We start from the raw sequence: 26,316 nt of genomic DNA, 5'->3' as shown, positions 1-26,316 counted from the left end.
ATTGCAAAGTGTCTCTATTGTGTGTAGGATAGTTTAAGTGTGCAGAAATCGCTGCTTGGCATGGCACACTTAAACCAGAAATGTCAACTGACCATTTCCCTCCATTGATGTTGCCTGACCCACTGAGTTCCTCAAGCAGCTCTTTATTGCTGCAGATTTCAGCATCTAGTCTCTTGTGCCTCCAGATAAATGTTTAACCAGGTGGGAAATAATTTTTCTTCCGTCCCAAACACAAGATTCAGTAATTAGACTATCAAAAGTTTAAAAGTGGAAATTTATTCAGCAAGACAAAGTATAAAACTGTTTATGTACATAATTTTCAATTTAAAATCATCTTGTTTACAAAATGATATATATTCACATGAGTAGGAAAGAATTGCAGATGCTGGTTTAAATCGAAGGTATAGACACAAAATGCTGGAGTAACTCAGCGAGACTGGCAGCATTTCTGGAGAGACGAAATGGGTGACATTTTGGGTCGCATCGGGTCTCAACCTGAAACGTCACTCATTTCTTCTCCAAAGATGCTGCCTGTCCCTCCGCGTTACTCGAGCATTTTGTGTCTACATTCACACGAGATCAATTCTCTCCTTATTGTTTCAAATTAAAAAGCTTTGCAGAAATATAAGTTTTGATGTTACTAAATGAATCACATCGTTTCTCTTTACAATAATGAGCAAATTATAAAAATATACTAATATTACATGCATTGATAAAACTCTTCATGCCCGCCGGTTCTATTTTATCAAGAGTTTCTGCTAAACATTTTCTCAAGAATTGGAGAGGTCACAGAACAGAAAGATAACTATTACACAGTCAACACAGTAAAAATACATTCAACGCATTTTGCGAAAGGCCATTTCAATTTTTCAAACCGAAATGTAAAAAAGTAGACTTTGAAAAATGTCACAAGTTTATTCAAATACATTGGTACCATCACTTTGTCAAAATACCTGAGAACCAATGAATTACCACTTGCTAATATTAATTACACATTCATCACCAACAGTGGTTGAATCATGAAACTTAAAGCTGCTGTATGCACTCCCAATATTACCATAACATTCACTTTCTTTCTGTGGGTGAGAAAGGATGAAAAAGTCTTCAGAATTCACTTTTTTTTTCCTTTCTTTTTTAAAGCATTACTTAAATAAGCACATTTTAGAAGACTGAAATTAAAGCTTTTTTCCCCCCAGGAGTTGCTAACACTATAAAGTACCCACATTTTTTTAACACAACAAATGCTTTTTATAAAGGGAGAATATTTGAATTTTGTTCAAGATCTGACGTAAAAAAAGCTATTTTGTACCATATACATGAAAATAATCTAGATTGCAGCAACCAAGTGTAAATCATTGGATTAATTTGATATAGAACACCTTATAGGAAGTAGGTTTAGTTTTCCAATGTAAAACTTGTATAGTTTGATATTTACATTTTTCTTCTCCAAATAACACTGATAAAACAAATTGAAATAATTCTGCCATTGAGGAATCAGTGAACAAATTAAAAAATATATCCTGAAAGAAGCTTGAGTTTTGCATCTGGATATCAAACTGGGACAAAATGCGAACTGGAGACGTGTGGGGATTTGACTTGGAACACTGTAAATTCCACTTTTCAAAAGTGATCAGTGCAGAAATTGAAATTAAAGTGAAAATTTTGAACAGCAAATTTTTGAAATGGAAATATATACAGAAAATACTGAGAACACTTAGCAACTCTAGAATGTGAAACTGAATTAGCATTTCAGATTCGGACCTTGCATCAGCTGTAAAAACTAAAGGACAGAATAACTGTGTTGCATAAAAATGGTCTCATGATATATATCACAATTCACTTTGCACGTTCACTCTCCTAACTACCGCGAGTTCTGATAGAAAGTCCCAGAAATGTTAATTCTGCCAGACTTACTGAGTGTTTCCAGCATTTCCAGATCTATGTTAAATATTACTTAGCCCACGTTACAATAGCACTTAGTCCACGTTAAAGTTGCTATTTTACAGCCCAAGAGACAAAATAGTAAACAGGAGGTGTTAAAATAAATAGAAAGCAATTTGTGTGCAATAATTTTTTAAAGCTGTTGATTTAATAGTACATTTGCTTTCTGAACCTTAGTATGTTGATTACTAGAGCTGGAAAATGAGAAACATTGCCTAATGATTAGGTTTTCTCTTCTACGCGTGATTTTTTTTCTGTAAATGTAGGTGACTTTCTTTCTTCACAGACGGTTGAGTGGAACTTTTCAAATGGCAGTGAAAGCAGTCACAATATTTTTCAGGCAAAGGTAGCTAAATAGTTGGTAAATAAAGGAGTGAGAGATTCTGCATTCATTAGGGAAGGTTAGAAAAATGAGCAACATAGTTTGCAAGGGTTAATGGAAAATAAGGCCAAGCCACATAGGCAGCAGAATAGGAGACAACATCTTGCATAAGAAAGGAGCACAAAGGGCACTCGTTGCTTAAGACAAGCGTGAACCATACAGATAGGATATCAGAAAAATCACTTCTCTGATTGCTAATTTAAGACAAAAGCCACATCTGATAATAATACTCTTGTTACTATGCCAACACTGTCTTTGGAAAATGCAGCACTTGGGAAGTAACTACTGATACTACTTCATCTGCTTTTGTAACTGCATCCAAGGTTACTTTGCAAGATTTGCATTGCAAGTAATAAATACATAAAACTTGCTTACTTGAATGTATAAATATGCTGTGATTGCTGTTAATCTTTGGAGTTGTTAGCCTAGCCTTTGACTAGGCCTTGTATGCAAGTAAAATAAAGTTAGTCTGACGACCATGTGTTTTGTGTATCAAGAGTTACTAGGAGTCAAGATTTCGACACCTGTCTGAGAAGAGTTGGAAAAGATTAGAATGGAATTGCAGCATGACAACTTTCTTAATTTAGAACATTCAGTACTCTTAAATCTCAACCTTCACTGCATGTTGTAGTTCTGTTTATGTGAGGGCAAGGGCTAAGAGGTTTGTAGGGAAATGCCCTTTTCTGCAACTCGTTGCCACCCCAAGTGGGGAAATCAAAATTAAGATAGACACAAAGTACTGAAGTAACTTAGCTGGTCAGGTACTATCTCTGGAGAAAACGGATGGGTGACGTTTCGGGAATGTCCCGACCCGAAACGTCACCCATTTTATTTCTCCAGAGATGCTGCCTGACCCTCTGAGTTAATCCAGAACTATTTGTCTAACTTTGGTATAAACCAGCATCTGCAGTTCTGTTTCTAAATCAAAATTAAGACAGGATTGGTGTTGGACATGCATGACATACTCTGTCAAAATACCAGTTAGTGTAGATTTCCACTGCTGCTCATTTCAACCCTATCCCAAGTTACAATACCCACTTTTAAACCATCCCTGTTTTTGTTAAAACACCTTTTTCTGGGGTTAAGCTCCGGTTTCAAACAGGCCTCAAATTCAGTTATATCTTGTAGTTCTTGTAAAATTAGATTCCCTTTGAAAGTCTGCAAATTGGATTTTAAATGTTCTGCCACACCTCCTCCCAATTAGGCGGGGGGGGGGGGGGGGGGCAAGTAGTTCCCAACATCAGCAATTAGTTAGGTGGCACTTCTCTGCTACTGTGCTTACGTATGGAATAATTTAACTGAATTGTGCGCAAAACAAAGAATTCTACTGTATCCAGGTACATGTAACAATAAAGTACTATTCCTATATTTCCAAAGCTCTGTGTTTAGATTGAATCTAATTAAATACATTTTAATGGAATAAATCACAGATTTCTCAATGTGTGATTTAAACCTGCATTCTTTTGCGTGCTATGGTTTAATTTTGTGATATTCAGATTTACCTTTTCTTTCCCATTACTCGCTCAGATACTTGAATATGAATATCTAAGTCAGATTTTTCTAGCCTATCCCAACGCCTCAACTCTCCCACGTTGGGTATTAGATTCATGCCAAATTATATTGCCTCTAGAGCAGACACAGATCTATTCTCTCTCAATGTTTAGTTCTGAATACAAAACTCAGCATTACATTAATTGACCACAATTTCCTGTCAACTTTGTTTAATAATTAAAACTAGCAGCTGGACAATTTGAACACTGGTTGCAATTTTTCATCTCATCTCTCAACCGTAAGATAAGTGGTTAGTGGTTGAAAATTCTTAATGGGGAGAACGGGACAGGAAGCATCTTGGCATGTATCACCCAACCATGACGACACCACCATCGTTTTTGTGGCAAACGTGCAAAACATTGAAGTTTCAATAGCATACTTTAAGGAACTTCTGTTAAATGTTTTTTATTCCAATACCCAATCTATTTGTGCTAGCTCTCGCACAAAATACAGAAGTTGATAAATATTTTCCTTCCTTGAGTTCGCCAAATTGCAAAAGATAGACACAAAATGTTGGAATAACTCAATGGGTCAGGCAGCAACTCTGGAGGAATTCTCCCGAGATGCTGCCTGACCACTGAGTAACTCCACCATTTTCTGCCTACCTTTGGTATAAAACAGCATCTGCAGTTCATTTTTATTACCAAATTGCTTCTGGAGAAAAATAAGTCCATGATATTATCTGATGCTAAACCAAGACCCAAAAAGCCCAGCTTTCCAATCCATTAGCTGGATTTTTAGAATTCAATCCTGACACCATACGAACATTTGTATGTACTGGAAATAATATCAAAAAACATTAAGGAAAACTAAATTGTAGATTTGTACATAGATTTGAAATTCCCATATAGCCAATCAAATCAAAATAGACTTTGAAAAAAACTTTGTCAGGAAATATTTGAAAAACAATTTACGAGTGAACCTTCACACTGTCGCCTTTGTGGGCAGAGTAGCTGTTTAGTTTTAGAGATACAGCGCGGAAATGCCGCTTCAGCACACCGAGTCCGCACCGACCAGCGATCCCCGCACATTAACACTACCCTACACACACTAGGGACAATTTACACTCACACAAAGCTAATTTACATGCATAACTGTACCGCTTTGGAGTGTGGGAGCTAACTGAAGATCTCGAAGAAAACCCACGCGGTCACGGGGAGATCTTTCAAACTCCGTAAGACAGCACCCGAAGTCGGGAATGAATCGGGGTCTCCGGCGCAGCAAGAGCTGTAAGGCAGCAACACTGCCGCTGCGCCACCGTGCCGCCTGGTAAAATAATTGCTTTTTAATTAAACCTTTGTTTCTGAAGTATTCCGGTTATTTTTCATGTCTTTCATTCTATAGCCACGTTTGCAATGTGCGGTAGCAATTTGCCACGGATATTTTGGTGCCACTAATTCAGGACTTCCACTAAATAGAGGAATAATGTCAGCAGATGTAAAAGACCGTCTTCATCTCCAAATTCCCCATGAAGGTGCATGTCATCCCGTCTTGGAAATGGACCGTCATTCCTTCAGACATTCATTGTTGCTGCAACAATGTTCTGGAACACCCTACCAACTGTAACAATGGAACACTTCCACCACTTGAGTTGCAGTAGACCAGTGTGGCATCTTTACAGGGCAACAAGGGATCAGCAAGAAATTCTTGAATTGATTTAATAAAATATTAAGACAGCTTCTGTAAATTCAAAAGGAAATAGTTAAGACTGGAATTCATAACCTGGCCCGTTGCAGAAATCTAAGAGTCTAAATTAGTACAAATGACAGTCATTTCCAACTTTACATTCAAAATGGAAACATGGTTGGATGGGCATGACAGAGGTTGAGTAAAGACTTTGTACATATAATTAGTGGGAAGACACAGTGCTCCAGAGGGAGGTTATTTCCAAGATGAATCACCCTTCACTGTCATTCCATATCTCCTGCTAGTCAACTTATAAATAGCACATAGTTAGAGTCCGAGATCCATTTGCCTGAAGAGTAGACATGCTTAAATAAGGCCTTGAGTTTCAGTATGTGTAGGAAGGAACTGCAGATTCTGGTTTAAACAGAAGATAGACACAAAATGCTGGAGTAACTGGCGAGATCCTTCTCTTCACGGATGCTGCCTGTCCTACTGAGTTACTCCAGCATTTTGTGTCTATCTTGAGTTACAGTATGTTCATTTGAAAGTCAGTCACAACTGAAGTCTATTTCTGCCAATGCAGGGCATATAATGTCAAAACTGAAGCTGAATGTTAGCAGTCATCATCTTGGTAACATAAATGACAGGGCAATACCGTCCGCGAAAGTCAAATAACATTATAGAAATGTTCAAATGGTGATTCCCACGTCTTATAGAGATAAATAGACTGCATCGAAACAAATTGTGAAACAGACTTTGTTCCCATTTGATATTGGAAGAAAACAATGTAAAACCATTTCATAAGGATGAATAGGATATAAAACTGCCATGGAGTAGTTTGACAACCATTGTGTAGTAACCTACTGAAGGAACTCAAGCAATGCAAAGCATCCTTTATCTGCATCTGGAGCAGGAGATAAATCAATATATTTATAATTTATGCATGACAAATTATTTTAAATTTGGTGTGCATGGGAGGAAAGTTTATACCCAAAATCGAAACTGAAGTTAAATATTATGATCATTCCATTTAATACTACACATTACATAGAATTACTCTCTGTGCTGCTTCTACTGAGGATTTTGAATTGTAATTGGGAGACACAATATGAGACACTGGTTGGTTTCTAATACTTGAATCAAGGACAAGTCATGAGAGAGCCTGAACTCAAAACCTGTTTCTGCCCTTAGAACATGGTGACTTCCAGCAAATAATATTGATCAGTAAAGTTGCTCAACCTGCTTTTCCATTGTTAAATGATGTACACCAAGGCAAATTATTGAGCTGAAAACTCATGGCTTCATGGAAGAATGAACATGCCAAGTCACTGATACTGATAGCATCTGAAAACCCAGATTGAAATACTGGATATGACAATGTTAACAGTTAATGAGAAACCTGATGAGGTACATTCCACAAATGAAAAGCCTCGAACCACCACAGGCTAAAGATGAGATAATAAGAGAACTCCCAGCAAGTACAAAGACATTAGACAAAAGAAATAATAAAAACAAAGGATTACCATTCTGAATATTGACTATACATATATATATTTTCCCTGAACAACACGATATTGTATTTGAAGTAAACTTTGTTTAACAATGTTCATAAATGGTAAACAGTGCCGCAATCAATTGTACATGCATTGTTTACAAACCAACAGAACAATAAAAATATCGTAGTAAATGTTAAAAAAATGAAGAGATTGAGGAAAAACAACCGGGTAAAGTTACATTACCTCACTTTATATCCGCACATTGTATCAACTAAATTTGAATATTTATTTTTCAAAATGTACAAATATGTACAAGTTTGTTCTTCACTGTTTTACTAGTTTCAATTGCAGAAAGGAATTAACTGGCATTTTGCACGGTGCATCAACTGCATTTTCTATAATACAAAAATAACTTGGATGACTGAAACTTGACAGTGATTGTGCAGTGCAAATTCATTACCAATGGAAGAACCAGTTGATTACAATTATTATTCCAATGGCTTAATGACCTGCTTTTGTGCTGCAAGCTTTACTAAATATTATGCCATGTCCATTTACAGTAAAAGTTCTGTGAGATCTTGAGGAAAAAACGAGCTACAATACAGCTCATCAAATCGGCATTGCAAGCATGACATGTACTGAAACTCTTGAACTACACGCGCAGTAAAAAAAAAAAACAACAAAAAACAGGAAATACTGGGAATACTCAGCGAGTCTGGCAGCATAGTTACTGTTTCAGACCAACGACTTATCATTAACCTGAAATATTAACCGTTTTTCTGCTTTCAGATATCCAGCACCTGCAGTTTCTTTTCCTCCAAGAATATTTAAATACTAGTTTGAACTGTTTACTGCAAATGAATAATTTCCATTTGCTTCAAACTGCTCCAATAGACTTCCTGGGGCATCAACTGTATACCAGACGAGAAATTAACATTTTAGATCAGAAGAGAAATCATTTTCATGACAGAAGTGCATTGTCTGCTTCACTTTAAGCTCTGGTTTATCAAGGCTATTGGCTTTGTTATATAATCCATCTAATTTCTTCACATTGCATCTTGATTGCAAAACAGGAGATGATCTTCAAGATGCAGAGATAACCTGGTCCAAAATCCCATCAACAACATTTGATTCGTAATTTATTTGTTCCAAGTCCAGTTCAGGTATAATATTTTGCAGAAGCTGTGCAACACCAATCCGTAGAGACTTGAGTTCCACACTGTAAACAGGACAAAACAGGTTCCTATATTAATTGTAACATAATTCCGTGTGATGCAATAACAGTAGCGAGAACCGTTCTTGCATGGTTTTGGAGAAGATGGAACGGGGTATTGATTTTAGATTATCAGCCACGAGTCCGTGCTGACCAACGATCGCCGCACCTGAACACTATTCTACACACAATCTAGGGACAATTTTTTACAATTTCCCCAAGCCAATTAACCTACAAACCTGTACATCTTTGGAATATGGGAGGAAGATCTCGGAGAAAACCCATGCGGTCATGGGGAGAACGCACAACCTCCATACAGATAGTACCCATAGTCCGGATCGAACAGGGGTCTTGCTGCCTTACAGCAACAGACTCTACCGCTATGCCACCATGGCCTATTTTCAATGGCATCAAACCAAAAAAACTTTTGAATAACAAATACCCTGGAGATAATGGAGATAATTCTATGTTAGAAATATTCATGGTTTACATGTATACAGATTGTAGAGTAGGAACTTGCAAATGGATAAAAAACATTCAACTGAGGAACTCATTGTAACTCAGAGCTGTCGTCCAACTAATCAAACTTGAAGCATTTATTAATTTGTCAATTCTTATTAATAAATCAATCCAACAGTGACCAGTGAATCTACCATCATTGGAAGAAACAGAAAACGTGGAGGAAACCGACTCATCATTTGAAAAACTCCACAAAGACAGCACCAGAAGTTTAAACCCAGCTTGTAAGGCAGCAGCTCTGGCAGCTGCACAACTTCAAGCTATGATTTCACATTGTGCATTATAATTTACCCATAATTCATTTGTAAATGTGCTTTACCTTGAACCTTCTCTCTCCAGTTAATTCGGAATTTTTGCACATCCTCTGCCTACCCTTGATAAGCACTACTAACTCTTGCTATATAATAAACGTTTGCCATCCACATCCCAACATTGACAATCAGCCACTATATGTGGCACAGTGGCGCAGCAGTTGAGATGCTGCCTTACAGCGCCAGAGACCCGAGTTCAATCCTGACTATGGGTGCTATTCGGCCCTTCGAGCAAGCATCTCCACATGACCGTGTGGGTTTACTCCGATTTCCTCCCACTTTCCAAAAAAGTGCAGGTTTGTCGATTAATTGGCTTCTGTAAATACTCCCCAGGTGTAGGATAGAAATAGTGTATGAGTAATCACCGCTCGGTGAGGACTCGATGGGCTGAAGGGCCTATTTCCATGCTGTATCTCTAAACTAAAAACTAAACTAAACCACTCAACACATCAATTTGAAAGTTTAACTTCTATCAGGTGTGATCCTCAAACACAAAAATTGGTCACTGTATTCCAATGTTTACCCAGTATTTGCTGAAGACTTGCTCGGCCTTGCTTCAGTGACTTCCTGCTTTAAACATTCAACTTCATTCGAAAGATTTGCACAGTGCAACTGAAATGCATCATTTTCTTTTTGCAGTTGGTCAACCTTTGGAAAAAAAACAGAAGGTAATCTCACCTTTGTAAAGGTTACTTCCAAATGCAGCACCTTATTTTTGTGGCCACTATTTACTGACCATGCTTTGAAACTTCGCTTCTTATCGTAAGAACACTTCTGAAACATTTTCTTTTAACCAGAATAGTGATTGGAAAGTCAGAAGAGAGCTCAGCACAGCCAATTTTCCAACCATTGATAGGGCAGGAACATACAGCCAGAGACGACTGTGGCACCATCACGGCTAAAACAAGATTATAGCAAGTGCTGCAAGGGCCTACAGCTGGTAAAAGACCGATTTATTTACTCATCAAAACCAGCATCTAGCTAAAGAATTTACAGTATAATCGTGAATAAAAAAACTACCTTCAATATATCAATGGACAATAGACAATAGTTGCAGGAGTAGGTCATTTGGCCCTTCGAGCCAGCACCACCATTCAATGTGATCATGGCTGATCATCCCCAATCAGTTCCCCGTTCCTGTCTTCTCCCCATATCCCCTGACTCTGCTATCTTTAAGAGCCCTATCTAGCTCTCGCTTGAAAGTATCCGGAGAACCGGCCTCTACCGAGGCAGATAATTTCACACTCACAACTCTGTGTGGAAAAAGTGTTTCCTCATCTTGTTGTGGTTGCTAATACTCAAAATTAGCTCAGGTGACGCAGAGAATTCTTCAAGAAGTTCAAACCTTGATTTGCACATTAAGGCTAGAACACTCAAAGTGCAAATCACTTGAGAGTTCAGTCCAAAACAAAGAGCTGTCCCTCTTTATGGCATGTTTAACTCTGTATGTCCCACCCCCTGTGCATTTCCTTACCCAATCACTTGCACACATTCCCTTATCGGCAACCAATCACTTGCAAACATTCCCTCAGCAATAGCCAATCACTTGCATTTACTTTTTTCCTCCTTCCCAGTTATTTTCCATTCCGTTATTCCTATTTTTAAATCACACGACTTCCCTTTCTTGGGCCCCTTATTTCTCTGAGCTAGGGCTTGGTACAGATTTACAACGGTCATATAATTGTCACAATTGATATACGCTACGTGCTAAGCTAGCAGAACCCAATGTTTACTTCCCTATCTTTGGCCTCCTTTATCTCTCTTAGTCATCTCAGCGAAGTTACAAAGGTCATATAACTGTGACAACTAATTTACGCTAAGTGGTGAGCTAGCTTCGAGGGGGAGAACCCAAACATCTTCCCCCTCAATTTATATAAACAAAACATACAAAGGCGAGCACAACTATCTTGCACAAATGTCTTATCTCAACATAAACAAGCTAATCCAAACATGCAGAGCAAAGCCAATTCCAAACATGCAGAGCAATGCTAATACAAAGCATAATAGATAAAGGATGATATTTAACCATCTCAAGTATTACAAACACCAAGAATATAAAATATAAAGACAATATACTCCCATAATCTCCATTCTAAATGGCTTACCCCTTATTCTTAAACTGTGGCCCCTGGTTCTGGACTCCCCCAACATCGGGAGCATATTTCTTGCCTCTAGCGTGTCCAATCCCTTAATAATCTTATATGTTTCAATAAGATTCCCTCTCATCCTCCCAGATTCCAGAGTATACAAGCCCAGCCGCTCTATTCTCTCAGCACATGATAGTCCCATCATCCCGGGAATTAACCTTGTAAACCTACGCTGCACTCCCTCAATAGCAAGAATGTCCTTCCTCAAATTAGGGGACCAAACTCACAATTCTGACACTCCGTAGAATAAACCTTCCCTATTTTCCAAACAAGCCACTTAAAAGCCACTTGTCCCAAACCAGACATTAACATTAAAATAGTGCCCTCCACAATGTTTGGGACAAAGACCCATCATTTATTTATTTGCCTCTGTACTCCATAATTTGAGATTTGTAATAGAAAAAAAAAATCACTGGTTGTTAAAGTGCACATTGTCAGATTGTATTAAAAGGTATTTTACACGTTTTGGTTTCACCATGTAGAACTTACAGCTGTGTTTATACATAGTTCCCCCATTTCAGGGCACCATAATGTTTGGGACACATGGCTTCACAGGTGTTTTTAATTGCCTCCTTAATGCAGGTATTAGTGAGCTCTCAGCACCCAGTCTTTCCTCCAGTCTTTCCATCACCTTTGGAAGCTTTTATTGCTGTTTATCAACATGAGGACCAATGTTGTGCCAATCAAAGTCAAATAAGCCATTATCAGACTGAGAAACAAGAATAAAACTGTTAGAGACCTCAGCCAAACCTTAGGCTTACCAAAATCAACTGTTTGGAACATCATTAAGAAGAAAGAGAGCACTGGTGAGCTTACTAATCGCAAAGGGACTGGCAGGCCAAGGAAAACCTCCACAGTTGATCACAGAAGAATTCTCTCTATACTAAAGAAAAAATCCCCAAACACCTGTCAGACAGATCAGAAACTCTTCAGGAGTCAGGTGTGGATTTGTCAATGATCAATGTCCGCAGAAGACTTCATGAACAGAAATACAGAGGTTACACGGCAAGATACAAACCACTAGTTAGCTGCAAAAATAGGATGGCCAGGTTCCAGTTTGCCAAGAAGTACTTAAAAGAGCAAATGCCTCAAAACTCATTGGCCGGAGGTTCATTCTACAACAAGACAATGACCACAAACTTACTACTAAAGTGACAAAGGAGTTTTTCAAAGCTAAAAGATGGTCAATTCATGAGTGGCCAAGTCAATCACCTGATCTGAATCCAATTGAGCATGCCTTTTATATGCTGAAGAGAAAACTTAAGAGGTCTAGCCCCCAAAACAAGCATAAGCTAAAGATGGCTGCAAAATGACCTTTATTAAAATCTGACAATGCACTTTAACCACATGTGATGTTTTCAATTACAAATCTCAAATACTGGAGTACAGAGACAAATAAATAATTTAGACCAAGCGCAGGCTTGGCGATCGCTTCGCCCAACACCTCCGCACAGTCCCCATTAACCAACCTGATCTCCCAGTGGCTCAGCACTTCAACTCCCCTTCCCATTCCGAATCCGACCTTTCTGTCCTGGGCCTCCTCCATGACCAGAATGAGTCCCACCGCATATTGGAGAAGCAGCATATTTTGCTTGGGTAGTTTACACCACAGCGGTATGAACATTGACTTCTCCAATTTCAGGTAGTCCTTGCTTTATCCCTCCTTCCCCTCTCCTTCCCAGCTCTCCCACAGCCCACTGTCTCCGCCTCTTCCTTTCTTCTTCCCGCTCCCCCTAACCCCACATCAGTCTGAAGAAGGGTCTCAACCCGAAACGTCACCTATTCCTTCGCTCCATAGATGCTGCCTCATCCGCTGAGTTTCTCCAGCATTTTTGTCTACCTTTGATTTTTCCAGCATCTGCAGTTCTTTCTTAAACAAATAAATAATGGGTGTTTAAGAAGGAACTGCAGGTGCTGGAACATTGAAGGTAGACAAAAATGCTGGAGAAACTCAGCGCGTGAGGCAGCATCTATGGAGCGAAGGAAATGTGCAACGTTTCTTCAGACTGATGGGTCTTTGTCCCAAACATTATGGAGGGCACGGTACTGTGGGCGGCGCGACTTACCCGTTGCAGCGGCCCCTACAGCCTGTCTGTCTTTTTTTTGTTTTTTGTCTAGTTAAATGTAGTGTTGGTGTTTTTTTAATACTGGATTTAAATGTGTATATGTGGGGGCGGGGGGGGGGGGGGGGGGGGAGGGGGAAACTGTTTAAAATCTCTTCCCTGTCCGGGAGACTCAACCTTTTCCCTGTCGGGTCTCCGTTGTCATTGGGACCTAGCACCGTGGAGCGGCCTCCAACCTGAACGACCCGGGGGCTCGGGAGACTGCGGACTACTCACCATCGTGGGGCTGACCAGCCTCGGAGCGTGGGGAGCGGCGGTGATTCGCTGCTGCGACTCGACTCCTGGGGCTCGGAGGCTCCAGCAAAGCAGCCGCAGGTCCGGTGGACTGGGACATCGGGAGCTTGCGGGTCCGGGTGGAGAGAGAGACCGCTTCCCGGAGCTCCCGCAACGCGACTTCTCCAGCCCGTGTCGCGGGGTTGGAACGACCCGGAGCGGGACGTACATCGCCCGGCACGGCTTCATGGCCATGGGACATTCCAGCGCCCGCCGGGGGCTCCAACACTGTGACTTTTAGACCGGGAGCGGGGCCAGAAATCGCCCGGCACGGCCTAAAATGGCCGTGGGACTTATCATCGCCCGCCTGGGGCTTGGACATCGGGAGAGAAATGGAGAACAGGGGAGAGAAAAGACTTTGCCTTCCATCTCAGTGGGTTCACTGTGATGGATGTTTGTGTGAATTATATTGTGTGTATGTCTGTCGGAAATTGTCTTTGTTTGTATGGCTGTGGAAACGGAATCTCGTTTGAGCCTCACTGAGGCTCAAATGACAATAAATGGTATTGTAACTTGTAACTTGTATGTTTTCCCAGTAATTGTAGCATTCGTTACATGAGCAATGACACTGTTATTTCATGAAGAAGGGTTTCGGCCCGAAACGTCGCCTATTTCCTTCGCTCCATAGATGCTGCTGCACCCGCTGAGTTTCTCCTGCTTTTTTGTGTACCTGTTATTTAATGACTGTGATTAAGGTGGATAAAAGTCCACAGGATCGACAGCAAAAGAAAGAACTCAATTGAATGCACCGTCTGATTTCTGATACGGGCACCTTGCGTTTTACGTGCATGTCGTTTATTGTCACATGCACTGAGGTACAATGAAAAGCTTTTTGTTGCGTGCCAACCAGGCAGTGGAAAGACTACACGTTATTACAATCGAGCTGTCCACGATGTACAGATACACGATTTATGTGTTTTTAGTATAACGCACTTGTTCATTTAACACTAAAGCCCGATTTACACGCTCGTATTTTTGGAAAACGTAGTGACAAAGGTTAATTTGCATGTTTTTGATTACGCGCTGCTTTACAAGAACGGAACCCTGGCGTAAAATGCGAGATGCCTATATTCAAATTCTGCACCTCAAAGAAGGATGTTCTAACATACAACGGCATCTTTCTTTAAGTTCTGTTTATCTGTTGAATGAAGTTTCAGTAATAAGAGGAAGATGGTAAACCCAGGATTAATAAAAGACAGATATCCAAGTTGCAAAGAGGGAAGTTACACAAGTTGATGTAACAGATTACAGCAGCAAATGCCGAATCAGATACAGCTGTTAAGTTTTGTTAATGATATTTAAGGGAGAATTTAAAGGCAAAAATAAACAAACTGAAGGTTAATGCATTTTTAAACGTTGAATTGAGGTTTGACTGAGATGTTCCTGTAAATACATAGTGTATCCAACAACAAAACAAAAACCTTTTAAATGTACTTCAGTACACGTGACAATAAACTAAACCAATCAGCGATACTGCACTGAATTTAAATTTTTGAATATAATTAAATATAGTTTATCTTCGTGCTGACAGTCCATATGTAAAATGCTTTACACATTACAAAATTACAAGTGGTAAAATAAACTAATATGCCTCAGTAAAATATTCAATTTTGGATTTTTGAGTTACATAATACTTTCAACATAAGTTTTCTGCTAGCAGTAAGACACAATAATATTATCCTTTTTAGTTCAATCACTTACTTTATCCTTTAATTGATCCCGCTCAGATTTGCAGGTATCTAGCTGCCGCGACATGTCCTCGAGCTGCTGGGCTTGTTTGTCTTCTTCTTTTTCTATGCAGCATTCCTGCTTGGGATTCACCAATGCCTGGCTCTGTTGCTTTAACAATTCCACCTCCTTCAGTGCAAGCATGTATTGGACTGTCTTTCGAACATTGCTCAAGTTGTTGAAATCTTTCACGCGCTCGGTCTCATCCCCCATGATGAACTCATACTGGGTCCACTGGTGGCGGAGCTCCTTTTTAACGTGATTACCAGATATTTCAAGAAACTTTTTTGACGTTTTCAGTTTCTTTTCTAACAATTCATTTGTTGCCTTCAAGCTGTCCCTCTGTTCGGTCATGGATTTCAGCAAGTTTTGCTGGATTTTTATCATTTTGCTACTTTCATCTACACTTTCTGATGAGCAAGAAAGTGAGACATTATGGGGCGGGTGAATTTGTACTCTCTCTTCAGTAGCACCTCCAGAGAAGCTCTGATCTGCAGATGTAGTTCCCTCTTCCTTGACAAAGACTTTCAAGTTCATTGTTTGCGTAGCTGAAGATATTTCTTCACGAATCCTGGGCAAATCATTACCATTGCAGTTGTTAAAGCATGACATGTCCACACTCCCTCTGTCCTCTTTTTTAACCTTTGACGAGTCACAATTTTCTTCATGCTTTGGTGTACTTTTCTCTTCAAGAAGGATTATGTCATCTTCAAAACTGAGGTCTCTGGCTGCATCACCATTCTTAGACATGTCGTGTGGACGTCCATCATTTAGTTTTTGGTTTTTTGGATTTGGACTTGCATCGGTATAGGCAAGTTTTCGTTTAAGACTAGAAAAAAAAAAATTAACAACAATAATTGAAGGACTATACCACTCACTTAATACGGCAAGTGGAAAACAATTGTCGGATGTAAACAATTAAGCTTCTAAAGTAAGTAAGTTCCCATTTAGTTATCAAAAGATATATTATTATTATTATTATTATTATTATTATTATATTATTATTATTTTGAAATCCTTATGCATTCACTTTGAAATGTGTAAAATATATAATCTTATTTTGTACCATATCCTCAATTTACAGAATATTCCAACCTTTCTCTTTGCTTGAGATGCTTACATGCTGTTTCGTCATTATTTTTCATATTTCTGCTGGATAACTGGTATTAATAGAGCCCTCAATCAAATTCAATGAAGTTCCCAGCCATCAAATATGCAAATTGATCACTGTTAGGTAAAGTTTATTGAATTGCACTACTGGAAGATAAACATTATATACACAGTGCCCTCCATAATGTTTGGGACAAAGACCTATCATTTATTTATTTGCCTCTATACTCCACACTTTGAGATTTGTAATAGAAAAAAATAACATGTGGTTACATAGAAACATAGAAAATAGGTGCAGGAGGAGGCCATTCGGCCCTTTGAGCCAGCACCGCCATTCCTGTTCTCCAGAGTTGCTGCCTGACCCCCTGAGTTACTCCGGCTTTGTGTCTATCTTCAAATACAATACATTCAATTCGGTGTTGACCACCCCTCCTCTCACAAACATCCTGATTTTACCCAACCTTATGCATAGAACATAGAAAATAGATGCAGGAGGAGGCCATTCGGCCCTTCGAGCCAGCACCGCCATTCATTGTGATCATGGCTGATCGTCCCAAATCAATAACCCGTGCCTGCCTTCTCCTCATATCCCTTGATTCCACTAGCCCCTAGAGCGCTATCTAACTCTCTCTTAAATCCATCCAGTGATTTGGCCTCCACTGCCCTCTGTGGCAGGGAATTCCACAAATTCACAACTCTCTGGGTGAAAACGTTTTTTCTCACCTCAGTCTTAAATGGCATCCCCTTTATTCTAAGACTGTGGCCCCTGGTTCTGGACTCGCCCAACATTGGGACCATTTTTCCTGCATCTAGCTTGTTCAGTCCTTTTATAATTTTATATGTTTCTATAAGATCCCCCTCATCCTTCTAAACTCCAGTGAATACAAGCCCAGTCTTTTCAATCTTTCCTCATATGACAATCCCGCCATCCCAGGAATCAATCTTGTGAACCTACTCCAGATGTGGTCTTACCAGAGCCCTATACAACTGCAGAAGAACCTCTTTACTCCTATACGAAAATCCTCTTGTTATGAAGGCCAACATTCCATTAGCTTTCTTCACTGCCTGCTGTACTTGCACGCCAACTTTTAGTGACTGGTGTAAAACACCCAGGTCTCGCTGTACCTTCCCCTTATCTAACCTAACCCCATTGAGATAATAATCTGCCCCCTTGTTTTTGCCGCCCAAGTGGATAACCTCACATTTATCTATATTTGCCATGCATCTGCCCACTCACTCAACCTGTCCAGGTCACCCTGCAACCTCCTAACATCCTCTTCACAGTTCACACTGCCACCCAGCTTTGTGTCATCCGCAGAGTGTTAGTGTTGCTCCTAATTCCCTCTTCCAAATCATTAATATATATGGTAAACAGTTGCGGCACCAACACCGAGCCTTGCGGCACTCCACTCGCCACTACTCTTTGCTTCCTGTCTGTCAACCAATTTTCTATCCACGTCAACACCCTACCCCCAATACCATGTGCTCTAATTTTAGTCACCAGTCTCCCTTGCGGGACCTTATCAAAGGCTTTCTGAAAGTCTAGATACACTACATCCACTGGTTTCCCTTCATCCATTTTACTTGTCACATCCTCAAAAAATTCCAGAAGATTAGTCAAGCATGATTTTCCTTTCATAAATCCATGCTGACTTGGACTAATCCTTTTACTGCTATCCAAATGTCCCATTATTAACTCTTTAATAATTGACTCCAGCATCTTTTCCACCACCGGTCAGGCTAACTGGTCTGTAATTCCCAGTTTTCTCTCCCGCTCCTTTCTTGAAAAGTGGGATAACATTAGCTAACCTCCAGTCCACATGAACTGATCCTGAATCTATTAAACATTGGAAAATGAGCACCAATGCATCCACTATTTCTAGAGCCACCTCCCCGAGGACCCTGGGATGCAGACCATCAGGCCCAGGGGATTTATCATCCTTCAGTCCCATTAGCCTACACAATACTATTTCTCGACTAATTAAAATTTCTTTCAGTTCCTCTACCCCCTTAGATCCTTTGTCCTCTGGGAGATTGTTTGTGTCTTCCTTAGAGAAGACAGATCCAAAGTACCTGTTCAACTCTTCTGCCATTTCCATGTTCCCCATAATAATTTCACCTGTGTCTACCTTCAAGGGACCCACATTTGACTTTGCTATTCTTTTTCCCTTAACATATCTAAAGAAGCTTTTACTGTCCTTCTTCATATTCCTGGCCAGCTTCCCCTCGTACTTCATCTTTTCAGCCCGTATTGCCCGTTTCTTTTCCTTCTGTTGTCCTATGAAAGTTTCCCAATCCTTTGGCTTTTGGCTACTCTTGCTGTGCTACACATCTTTTCTTTAGTTTTATCCTATCCCTAACTTCTCTTGTTGCCTTCTACTCCCCTTAGAATTTTTCTTCCTTTTTGGAATGAAATGATCCTGCGTCTTCCGGATTATGCCCAGAAATTCCTGCCATTGCTGTTCCACCGTCATTCCTGCTAGGATCCCTTTCCAGTCAACCTTTGCCAGCTCCTCCCTCATGCCTTCATAGTCCCCTTCTCTTCTCCCTTTTTAAACTTTGTCCTATTATTTCTGGAGACTGACGTGACCTTTCCTGCACTCTTTTTCCTGATAACTCCATGCATACACTTCCATGTTGTTGACTCCACCTCCCTCCATTATTTAGTTTAAACCCACCCGTGCAGCGGGTGAGAGGGGAAGGATTTAATAGGAACCTGAGCGGCAACTTTTTCAAGCTGATATGTACATGGAACGAGCTGCCGGAGGAAGTAGTTGAGGCAGGTACAACATCTAAAAGACACTTGAACATGTATACAGATAAGAAAGGTTTACAGGGATAAGGACCTAATGATATGCTTAGATAGGCATCTTGGTTGATAAGGACGAGAAAGTATTGTTTCCATTTTGTATGACTCTGTTCGCATTAATAAGGGGAGTTAAATGTGACTGGACCAGAACAATGCCATTGAAAACAGTACTTGGGTTTTACTCTACAGCTATGAAATGTCCTATGATATGAACAGCATTCAAAATGTGACTAACCTTTCACCATCAGTTGATATTTGTGGAGATGACAGTGATTTGACATCCATAATTTTAAGACTACTTAAAGGAGAGACAGAAGTAAGAGATGAAGTGCCTTCCATATCAGATTTCACACTCATTTCTCCACTAACCACACAGATTGTGATCTTTGGTATACTCGAAGATACTCCAGCAGTTTCCGGAGAATCCTTTTGCCCAGGCACTTGAAGCTGAACATTGTGCAAGACAAATACAAAGACAAATATATTATAACACTATCAACCACGTATTTGACATCAGATTACCTGCTGCCTTAACATCTATTAAATAAAATTATAGACGTAACTTTTATATCAATTCTACCATTACATTAAAAAACAGAGTTCAAATTTAACCACATCTGAAATTAGCAGAAGTCTTCAAATCCAGCCTCAGTGTAATGACAGGCCAAGTGAAACAGGATGCCACAATGTTGGAAGGCAGTGTTCAATCCTTTGCATATGATTGTTAACAGGTCGATATGATAACTATTGTAATAATTTCCATGTTAATTAACAACATACAAATAGATCAACTGACCCCAAATAAAAGCATTACAACTGTTTTCTCCATGAGCTATCTTTTACAAGTCAAGGATTCTACTAGTTTTCTCCAGCAGGTTTATTGGTTCAAGTACAACAGACTTGAGGACTTAAACATACAAAGACCATTCAATGTTGAACTGAGAATGTGCTATACCAATAACAAAGATCTGCAGATGTTAGTTTACCAAAGAAAGGCACAAAATGCAGATCATTCATATTTAGTATGGCATAGGAACTGGTCATTCACACCACGCAAGCTCTTTACCGAGTAGAAACAAGGAACGGCAAATGCTAGTTTACAAAAAAGGAGAGTGCTGGAGTAAGTAACTCAGCTGGAGGGTCAGGCAGCGTCTGGAGAAAATTGATAGGTGACATTCTGGGTCGGGATCATCCTTCAGACTGATTGAAGAGTGAGCGGAAAATAAAGATGGGAAAGAGTAGCAGCAGGACAGATAGGCTGTGGGCCGAGCATCAAAAATGTGTCTAGAAATCAACTACATGAAATTTTGCACAGATTTAGATAAAATAACTGATAAGGAAGTCATAACTCGTCAGTGCCAAAAGTTGCACAGTAATTAAACTAAATAGAAAATGAGATTAAAAAAGTAACCGCCATCGAGTGTCCAATGCCCATATTACACCATGGGGAGCCTATTTCCGTGTTGCAGTCTATTTAAACCATATATTATTATTATCAAGCTATATAACTAAAAGTGTTCTTGCATTTTATAAAGGTGTTGATAAGAGGTTTATCACCTATGGCGGCACAGTGGTGCAGCGGTGAAGTTGTTGCCTTACAGTATCAGAGACCCAGGTTCGATCCGAACTACGGGTGCCGTCTGCACGGAGTTTGTGCATTCTCCCCGTGACCTGCATTGGTTTTCTCCGGGCACTCCGGTTTCCTTCCACACTCCAAAAATGCACAGGTATGCAGGTTAATTGGCTTCGGTAAAATTGTAAATTGTCCCTAGTGTGTGTCGGATAGCGTGGACTCAGTGGGCCAAAGGACCTGTTTCCACGCTAAACTGAACTAAAATCTAAACTGTGGTTCAGTTCTCTTGTTGGACAGCAACCAGTTACAGGTTATTCATCTAGTTCCATTTAATCGGAAAAGATTGGAGATACAGCTATAACCAAGCAAGAATTTATAGATTACTAAGTGGGACCCGTTGGGTCCCATGTCCACACGGGAGGGCTGGTCCCCCGACACAATATTCCACCTCTCCACCAATTCCAATATTGGTGGCCAGTGGAGGGAGGGGGGGGGGGCTTTCTGGAGCGCTAGTATGGGTGTTGCTGGCTGCAGGGACTACTGGTCTCCAGAGGGCTAGTATGGACATTGTGGGCCAAATGGATTCTTGGGCTGGCAGCTCAGTCCCTCAAGCCTGATGTGCTGGCAGCTCACTAACGGCTGGTGGGCTGGCAGTTGACTCACGGCTATTCCTTGAAATTCCATTTCAAGCAGAGTGCAAGGCCACCAAATTCACATTGATTTTCCTATCATTTCAAGCAGGGTGCAAGGCCACAAAATTCAAGTGCAGTTTAATACCTCTTCGAGCAGGGTGCAAGGCCACAAAATTCAAGTGCAGTTTCATACCACTTCAAGCAGGGTTCAAGGCCACCAAATTCAAGTGCAGTTTCATACCATTTCAAGGAGGGTGCAAGGCCACCAAATTCAAATGTAGTTTCATACCATTTCATGCAGGGTGCAAGGCCACCACATTCAAATGCAGTCTCACACTATTTCATGCAGGGTGAAACCGCCATAAAACCACACAAAACCCCACACTCACAGTTCAGTAGACATTCAGTGTGTTCAGTTGATTCACAGCTCAGACAGAGTCGTGACCTCTCCCTCCCCCATCATGCAGAGACTGAGCCACACCCACACTTCCGGGTTTTATAATCCCTCCCCTTCCCACCGGAAAAGGTGTGGCCTTCATGGCGTGATTGACAGGAGATTCTCAACATTTTTTAAAACACTAATAACACTTTTGTTTTTCATTGATGGGAAGAATCCTCTGCACCTGATGAGCAGAGGGGGACTGAGTAAGATGGCCAAAAATCACAGACGTAAGTGGTAGCGTTTTATCTAAAATCAATATAGTGCAAACAGGAAGTTGTCAAGTTTAGACAAACAACCATTTGCAGGCAGTGCTTTTTCACTTCAACCCAAACCCCCCCAAACAACCATTTGCAGGCAGTGCCTTTTCACTTCAACCCCATCCCAAGCAACCGTTCGCAGGCAGTGCCTTGTCACTTCAACACAAACCCCCCCAAGCAACCATTTGCAGGCAGTGCCTTTTCACTTCAACCCAAACCCCCCAAGCAACCATTTGGAGGCAATGCCTTTTCACTTCAATCCAAACCCCCCAAACAACCATTTGCAGGCAGTGCCTTTTTACTTCAACCCAAACTCCCCAAACAACCATTTGCAGGCAGTGCCTTTTTACTTCAAACCAACCATATTTTCAAACCACATTAAGGGCACTCACAGTTGAGTAGACATGTAGTCAGCGTTATTCAAAGCTCAGAGACAAGTGACCCACTGGCTTCCTTCATCTTGCAGAGACTGAGTGAGGCACACCACTTCCTGGTTTTATAGTCCCTCCCCCAGGGGCAGCAGAGAGAATGTCAAATTATTTAAACACATTAATTTCTCAGATTTTTCATCGATGGGAAAAATCCTCTGGTCCAGGAAGGCGTAGGGAGGCTCTGAGCGATGTGGCCAAAAATGACGGCCGTAGGTGGCGGCGTTCTCTCGGAAATCACACCACAGCGAGCCAAAAGCAGTCAAGATCAGACTTTTAGTAATATAGAAGATAGATATTAAATATTCAATGCCATACCCGTGCATGTAACCTCTTCTGTTCCATTAGAAGAGCGTTAGCTTCCCGACCATAATTCTGAATTATTTTCTGTAGGTTTGTCTGTGAATCGAAAAGCAATAACATAATTAACTTTATAATCTTGTTCCATTAAAACCTCTATTTAGTTTAATTTCTTCTCATTCATTGCTGCTCATAGCTGTTCCTTAATTTGGCTGTATGGTTTCCTAAGGACCACTTTCAATAATGAAACAAGATTATCAATAAATGGTTAAATGGTTCAGTGTATTATGGTCACATCCACACTCCAGCAAATATCATCAAAAATTAATGCGCTCAAGCATTTTGAGATAAATAATGTGGTGGTGTTCGGTCTCTTGAAGAGCATTAAAGCAGATAAGTCCCTGGAGCCTGATGGGTCTATCATAAGTTATTGGGTGAAACAACAGAGGAGAGAATGTTGGGCCTTTGACAACGATCTTTGCATTCTCTTTAGTTCCAATTGAAATTCTGGAAGACTGGAAATATGGGTAATTCAGGAAATTATAGGCCAGTGAGTCTCATATCAATGGTAGGGATTCTCATTGATAGGATTAACTTGCATTTGAAAGAGTATGGTCTAATTCGGGACAGTCAACATGGCTTTGCGCAGCACAGTTCATACCTTACAAACTAGATGAGGTTTTGTTTTTTTGAGGAATTTAATGAACGAGATTGATGAAGAGAGGGCAGTGGATGTTGTCTGTATGGATTTTAACAAGGGGCCTATGACAAGGCTCCCTGTGGTAGGCTGATCCAGAAGACTGAGATCCATGATGACTTGGTAGTTTGAAGTCAGGATGGGCTTACCCATAGACAACAGAAGGTAATGGTGGAAGGGTGTTATTCTGACTGAAGGTTTGTGATCTGTGGTGTTCTGCGCAGATCAGTGCTGGAACCCCTGTTGCTTGTCATTTTTATTCTTATATATAATTAATTGGACAAAAACCCAGATGGGTTGGAAAGAAATGGCAGAGTTGCAGACAGTGAAGAAGGCTGTCAAAGGATACAGGTAGGTTATAGATAAGGATGAAGAAAGGGGAGAAATGGCAGATGGAGCTTAATCCCATCAAGTACAAGATGTTGCACTGGGGAATCAAATTCAAGGGTAAAGAATGCAGTTAATGGGAGGACTTTTGACACCATTAATGTACACAAGGATCATGGGGTCCAGGTTTATTGCTTTCTGAAAGTAACAATACAAGTAGAAAGTGTGGTAAATGCAGAGCATGGTATGTTTGCCTTCATCGGTTGGGACACTGAGTTTAAGAGTCAGGAAGTCATGTTGCAGCTTTATAAAATTTTGCTTCTGACACATTTGGAGTATAGCATGTAGTTCTGATTGCCCCATTATAGAAAAGGTCTGGAGACTTTGGAGAAGGTGCAGTAGTAGTTTTGAGGGAATTAGCTATAAGTATACATTGGCACAGCTTCAATTATATCCTCTGGAGCATTGAGGCTGCTAGAAGTTTATAAAATAACAGGAATAGATGGGGTAGACAGAATATATTTCCCTGGGTGGAAATATCCAATTGTTGAGGGCATAGCTTTTGGTTGAGAGGCGGACGATACACAAAGAGTGGAAGGTGCCTGGAACCCACTGCCAGGGGAAGCACCAAGGTGCCAATAGTGGATTTTAGATAGGCAGGTGATTACACTAGGACTAAAGGGACATGGATATATTGTACATGCAAGGTATCATCAATTTGCATGGCATCCCAAATAACTCTTGCATACATTAAGTGGGTACATTAAATGGAAAGGGTTAAAATGAAGACAATTTCATACGCCTGGAAGCTACAATAACAATTTCATATTCATCTTTAACAGCAGTTAGCACAAATTTAGATTGGAAGTTGATAAGACTCGTACAATAGGTTATCTGACCTGATTGGTTTTATCCACAATTTGTTGAGTTTTTTCATGTTTTTTCTGTTCTCTGGAATACACAGAAGTATGTTACATATATTTTAATACTTTTATAGACATTAGGTAATAATTGCAATATCTCAGCGAGTCAGGCAGCATCTCTGGAGACATGGAAGGGTGACATTTCAGGTCGGGATCTAGACAGGTGGGGCCCAACTCGAAATGTTATCCATCCATGTCTCCCAGAGATGCTGCCTGACCTGCTGAGTTACTCCAGCGCTTTGTGTTTTTTTTGTAAGCCAGCATCTGCAGTTCCTTGTGTCAACCTTAATCTTTCATCAATGAGAGGGACTTACTGCTTTTTATGTTTTTTCGAATAACTGGGGCCATCGTCAGTATCATCTTCAGGTTCCTCTGGGACACTGCAATTGCTAACGATGTAAAAAAAGGGAACAAAAGTAAATTAAAGAGTAATAAAAGAATAAAGATAAATTACAGTGTATACAGAAACTGAAAGAAGAGTTGTCATGTTATGATGTTACAGTGACTGAGCTCATGTAAAGCAATGACATACCTTCCGATTTTGGATGCTGACTGTTTTATGCAAACTATGTTTAGTTTAGACTTCTAATAGAGCGCCCTCCATAATGTTTGGGACAAAGACCCGTCATTTATTTGCCTCTGTACTCCACAATTTGTGATTTGTAATTTAAAAAATCATATGTGGTTAAAGTGCACATTGTCAGATTTTATTAAAGGCCATTTAAAAAAAAAACACATTTTGGTTTCACCATGTAGAAATTACAGCTGTGTTTATACATAGTCCCCCAATTTCAGGGCACCATTTTTTTAAAGACAACTTTCAACTATGTATCCACTTGTAACTAACTCTGTGAATTGTTTAAAGAACAATGAATACACAAAGGTACACAAAAAAGCTGGAGAAACTCAGCGGGTGCAGCTGCATCTATGGAGCAAAGGAAATATGCGACGTTTCGGGCCGAAACCCTTCTTCAGACTGATAGGGGGTGGGGGGGGGGGGAGAAGGAAGGAAAAAGGGAGGAGGAGGAGCCCGAGGGCGGGGGGGGGGGGGGGTGGGAGGAGACAGCTCGAGGGTTAAGGAAGGGGAGGAGACAGCAAGGGCTAGCAAAACTGGGAGAATTCAACGTTCATGCCATCGGGACGAATGAATACACAAAAACTTGTGTTAGTTGTAATCACTTTCAAAACCACTTCCTAAACAATAAGATAAGACACAAAATGCTGGAGCACCATCTCTGGATAGATGGAATGGGTGACGTTTCAGGTTGAGACCTTTCTTCAGGGAAGAGGGAGATACATAAATAAGGAAGTGCAAGGTGTGAATACGAGACTTCAAGATAGATGAGATCAAGGAAAATGCAGAATAGATCATTGTTAGCTAGGAAAAGGTGAAGACAATATTTTTTATTGGAGATAGGTACATAAACTAATTACATCATTACAGTCTTACATTTTAAAATTGATAATATTGTCAATTATTATTACATTGTCTCCAATACTTTTTGCCT

At 40.3% G+C, this 26,316-nt stretch overlaps 1 protein-coding gene across 1 annotated transcript in view; it reads right to left on the bottom strand.

The window, feature by feature from the left end:
- morc3 (MORC family CW-type zinc finger 3) overlaps window positions 1-26,316 on the bottom strand; it is a 109,707-nt gene that overhangs the window by 48,753 nt on the left and 34,638 nt on the right. Inside the window, exons 12-18 of the mRNA XM_033033492.1 lie at window positions 25,123-25,197; window positions 24,785-24,836; window positions 22,880-22,960; window positions 19,465-19,676; window positions 15,284-16,139; window positions 9,563-9,687; window positions 8,089-8,215 (exon numbers count right to left, since the gene is read on the bottom strand). Of these exons, the coding sequence (XP_032889383.1) occupies window positions 8,089-8,215; window positions 9,563-9,687; window positions 15,284-16,139; window positions 19,465-19,676; window positions 22,880-22,960; window positions 24,785-24,836; window positions 25,123-25,197 (1,528 nt within the window). The remainder of the gene's footprint in view (window positions 1-8,088; window positions 8,216-9,562; window positions 9,688-15,283; window positions 16,140-19,464; window positions 19,677-22,879; window positions 22,961-24,784; window positions 24,837-25,122; window positions 25,198-26,316) is intronic.

The sequence above is a fragment of the Amblyraja radiata genome, chromosome 14, assembly GCF_010909765.2.
Source record: "Amblyraja radiata isolate CabotCenter1 chromosome 14, sAmbRad1.1.pri, whole genome shotgun sequence".
In the NCBI taxonomy this organism is placed as follows: Eukaryota; Metazoa; Chordata; class Chondrichthyes; order Rajiformes; family Rajidae; genus Amblyraja; species Amblyraja radiata.
This window is presented reverse-complemented; position numbering and strand designations above follow the sequence as displayed.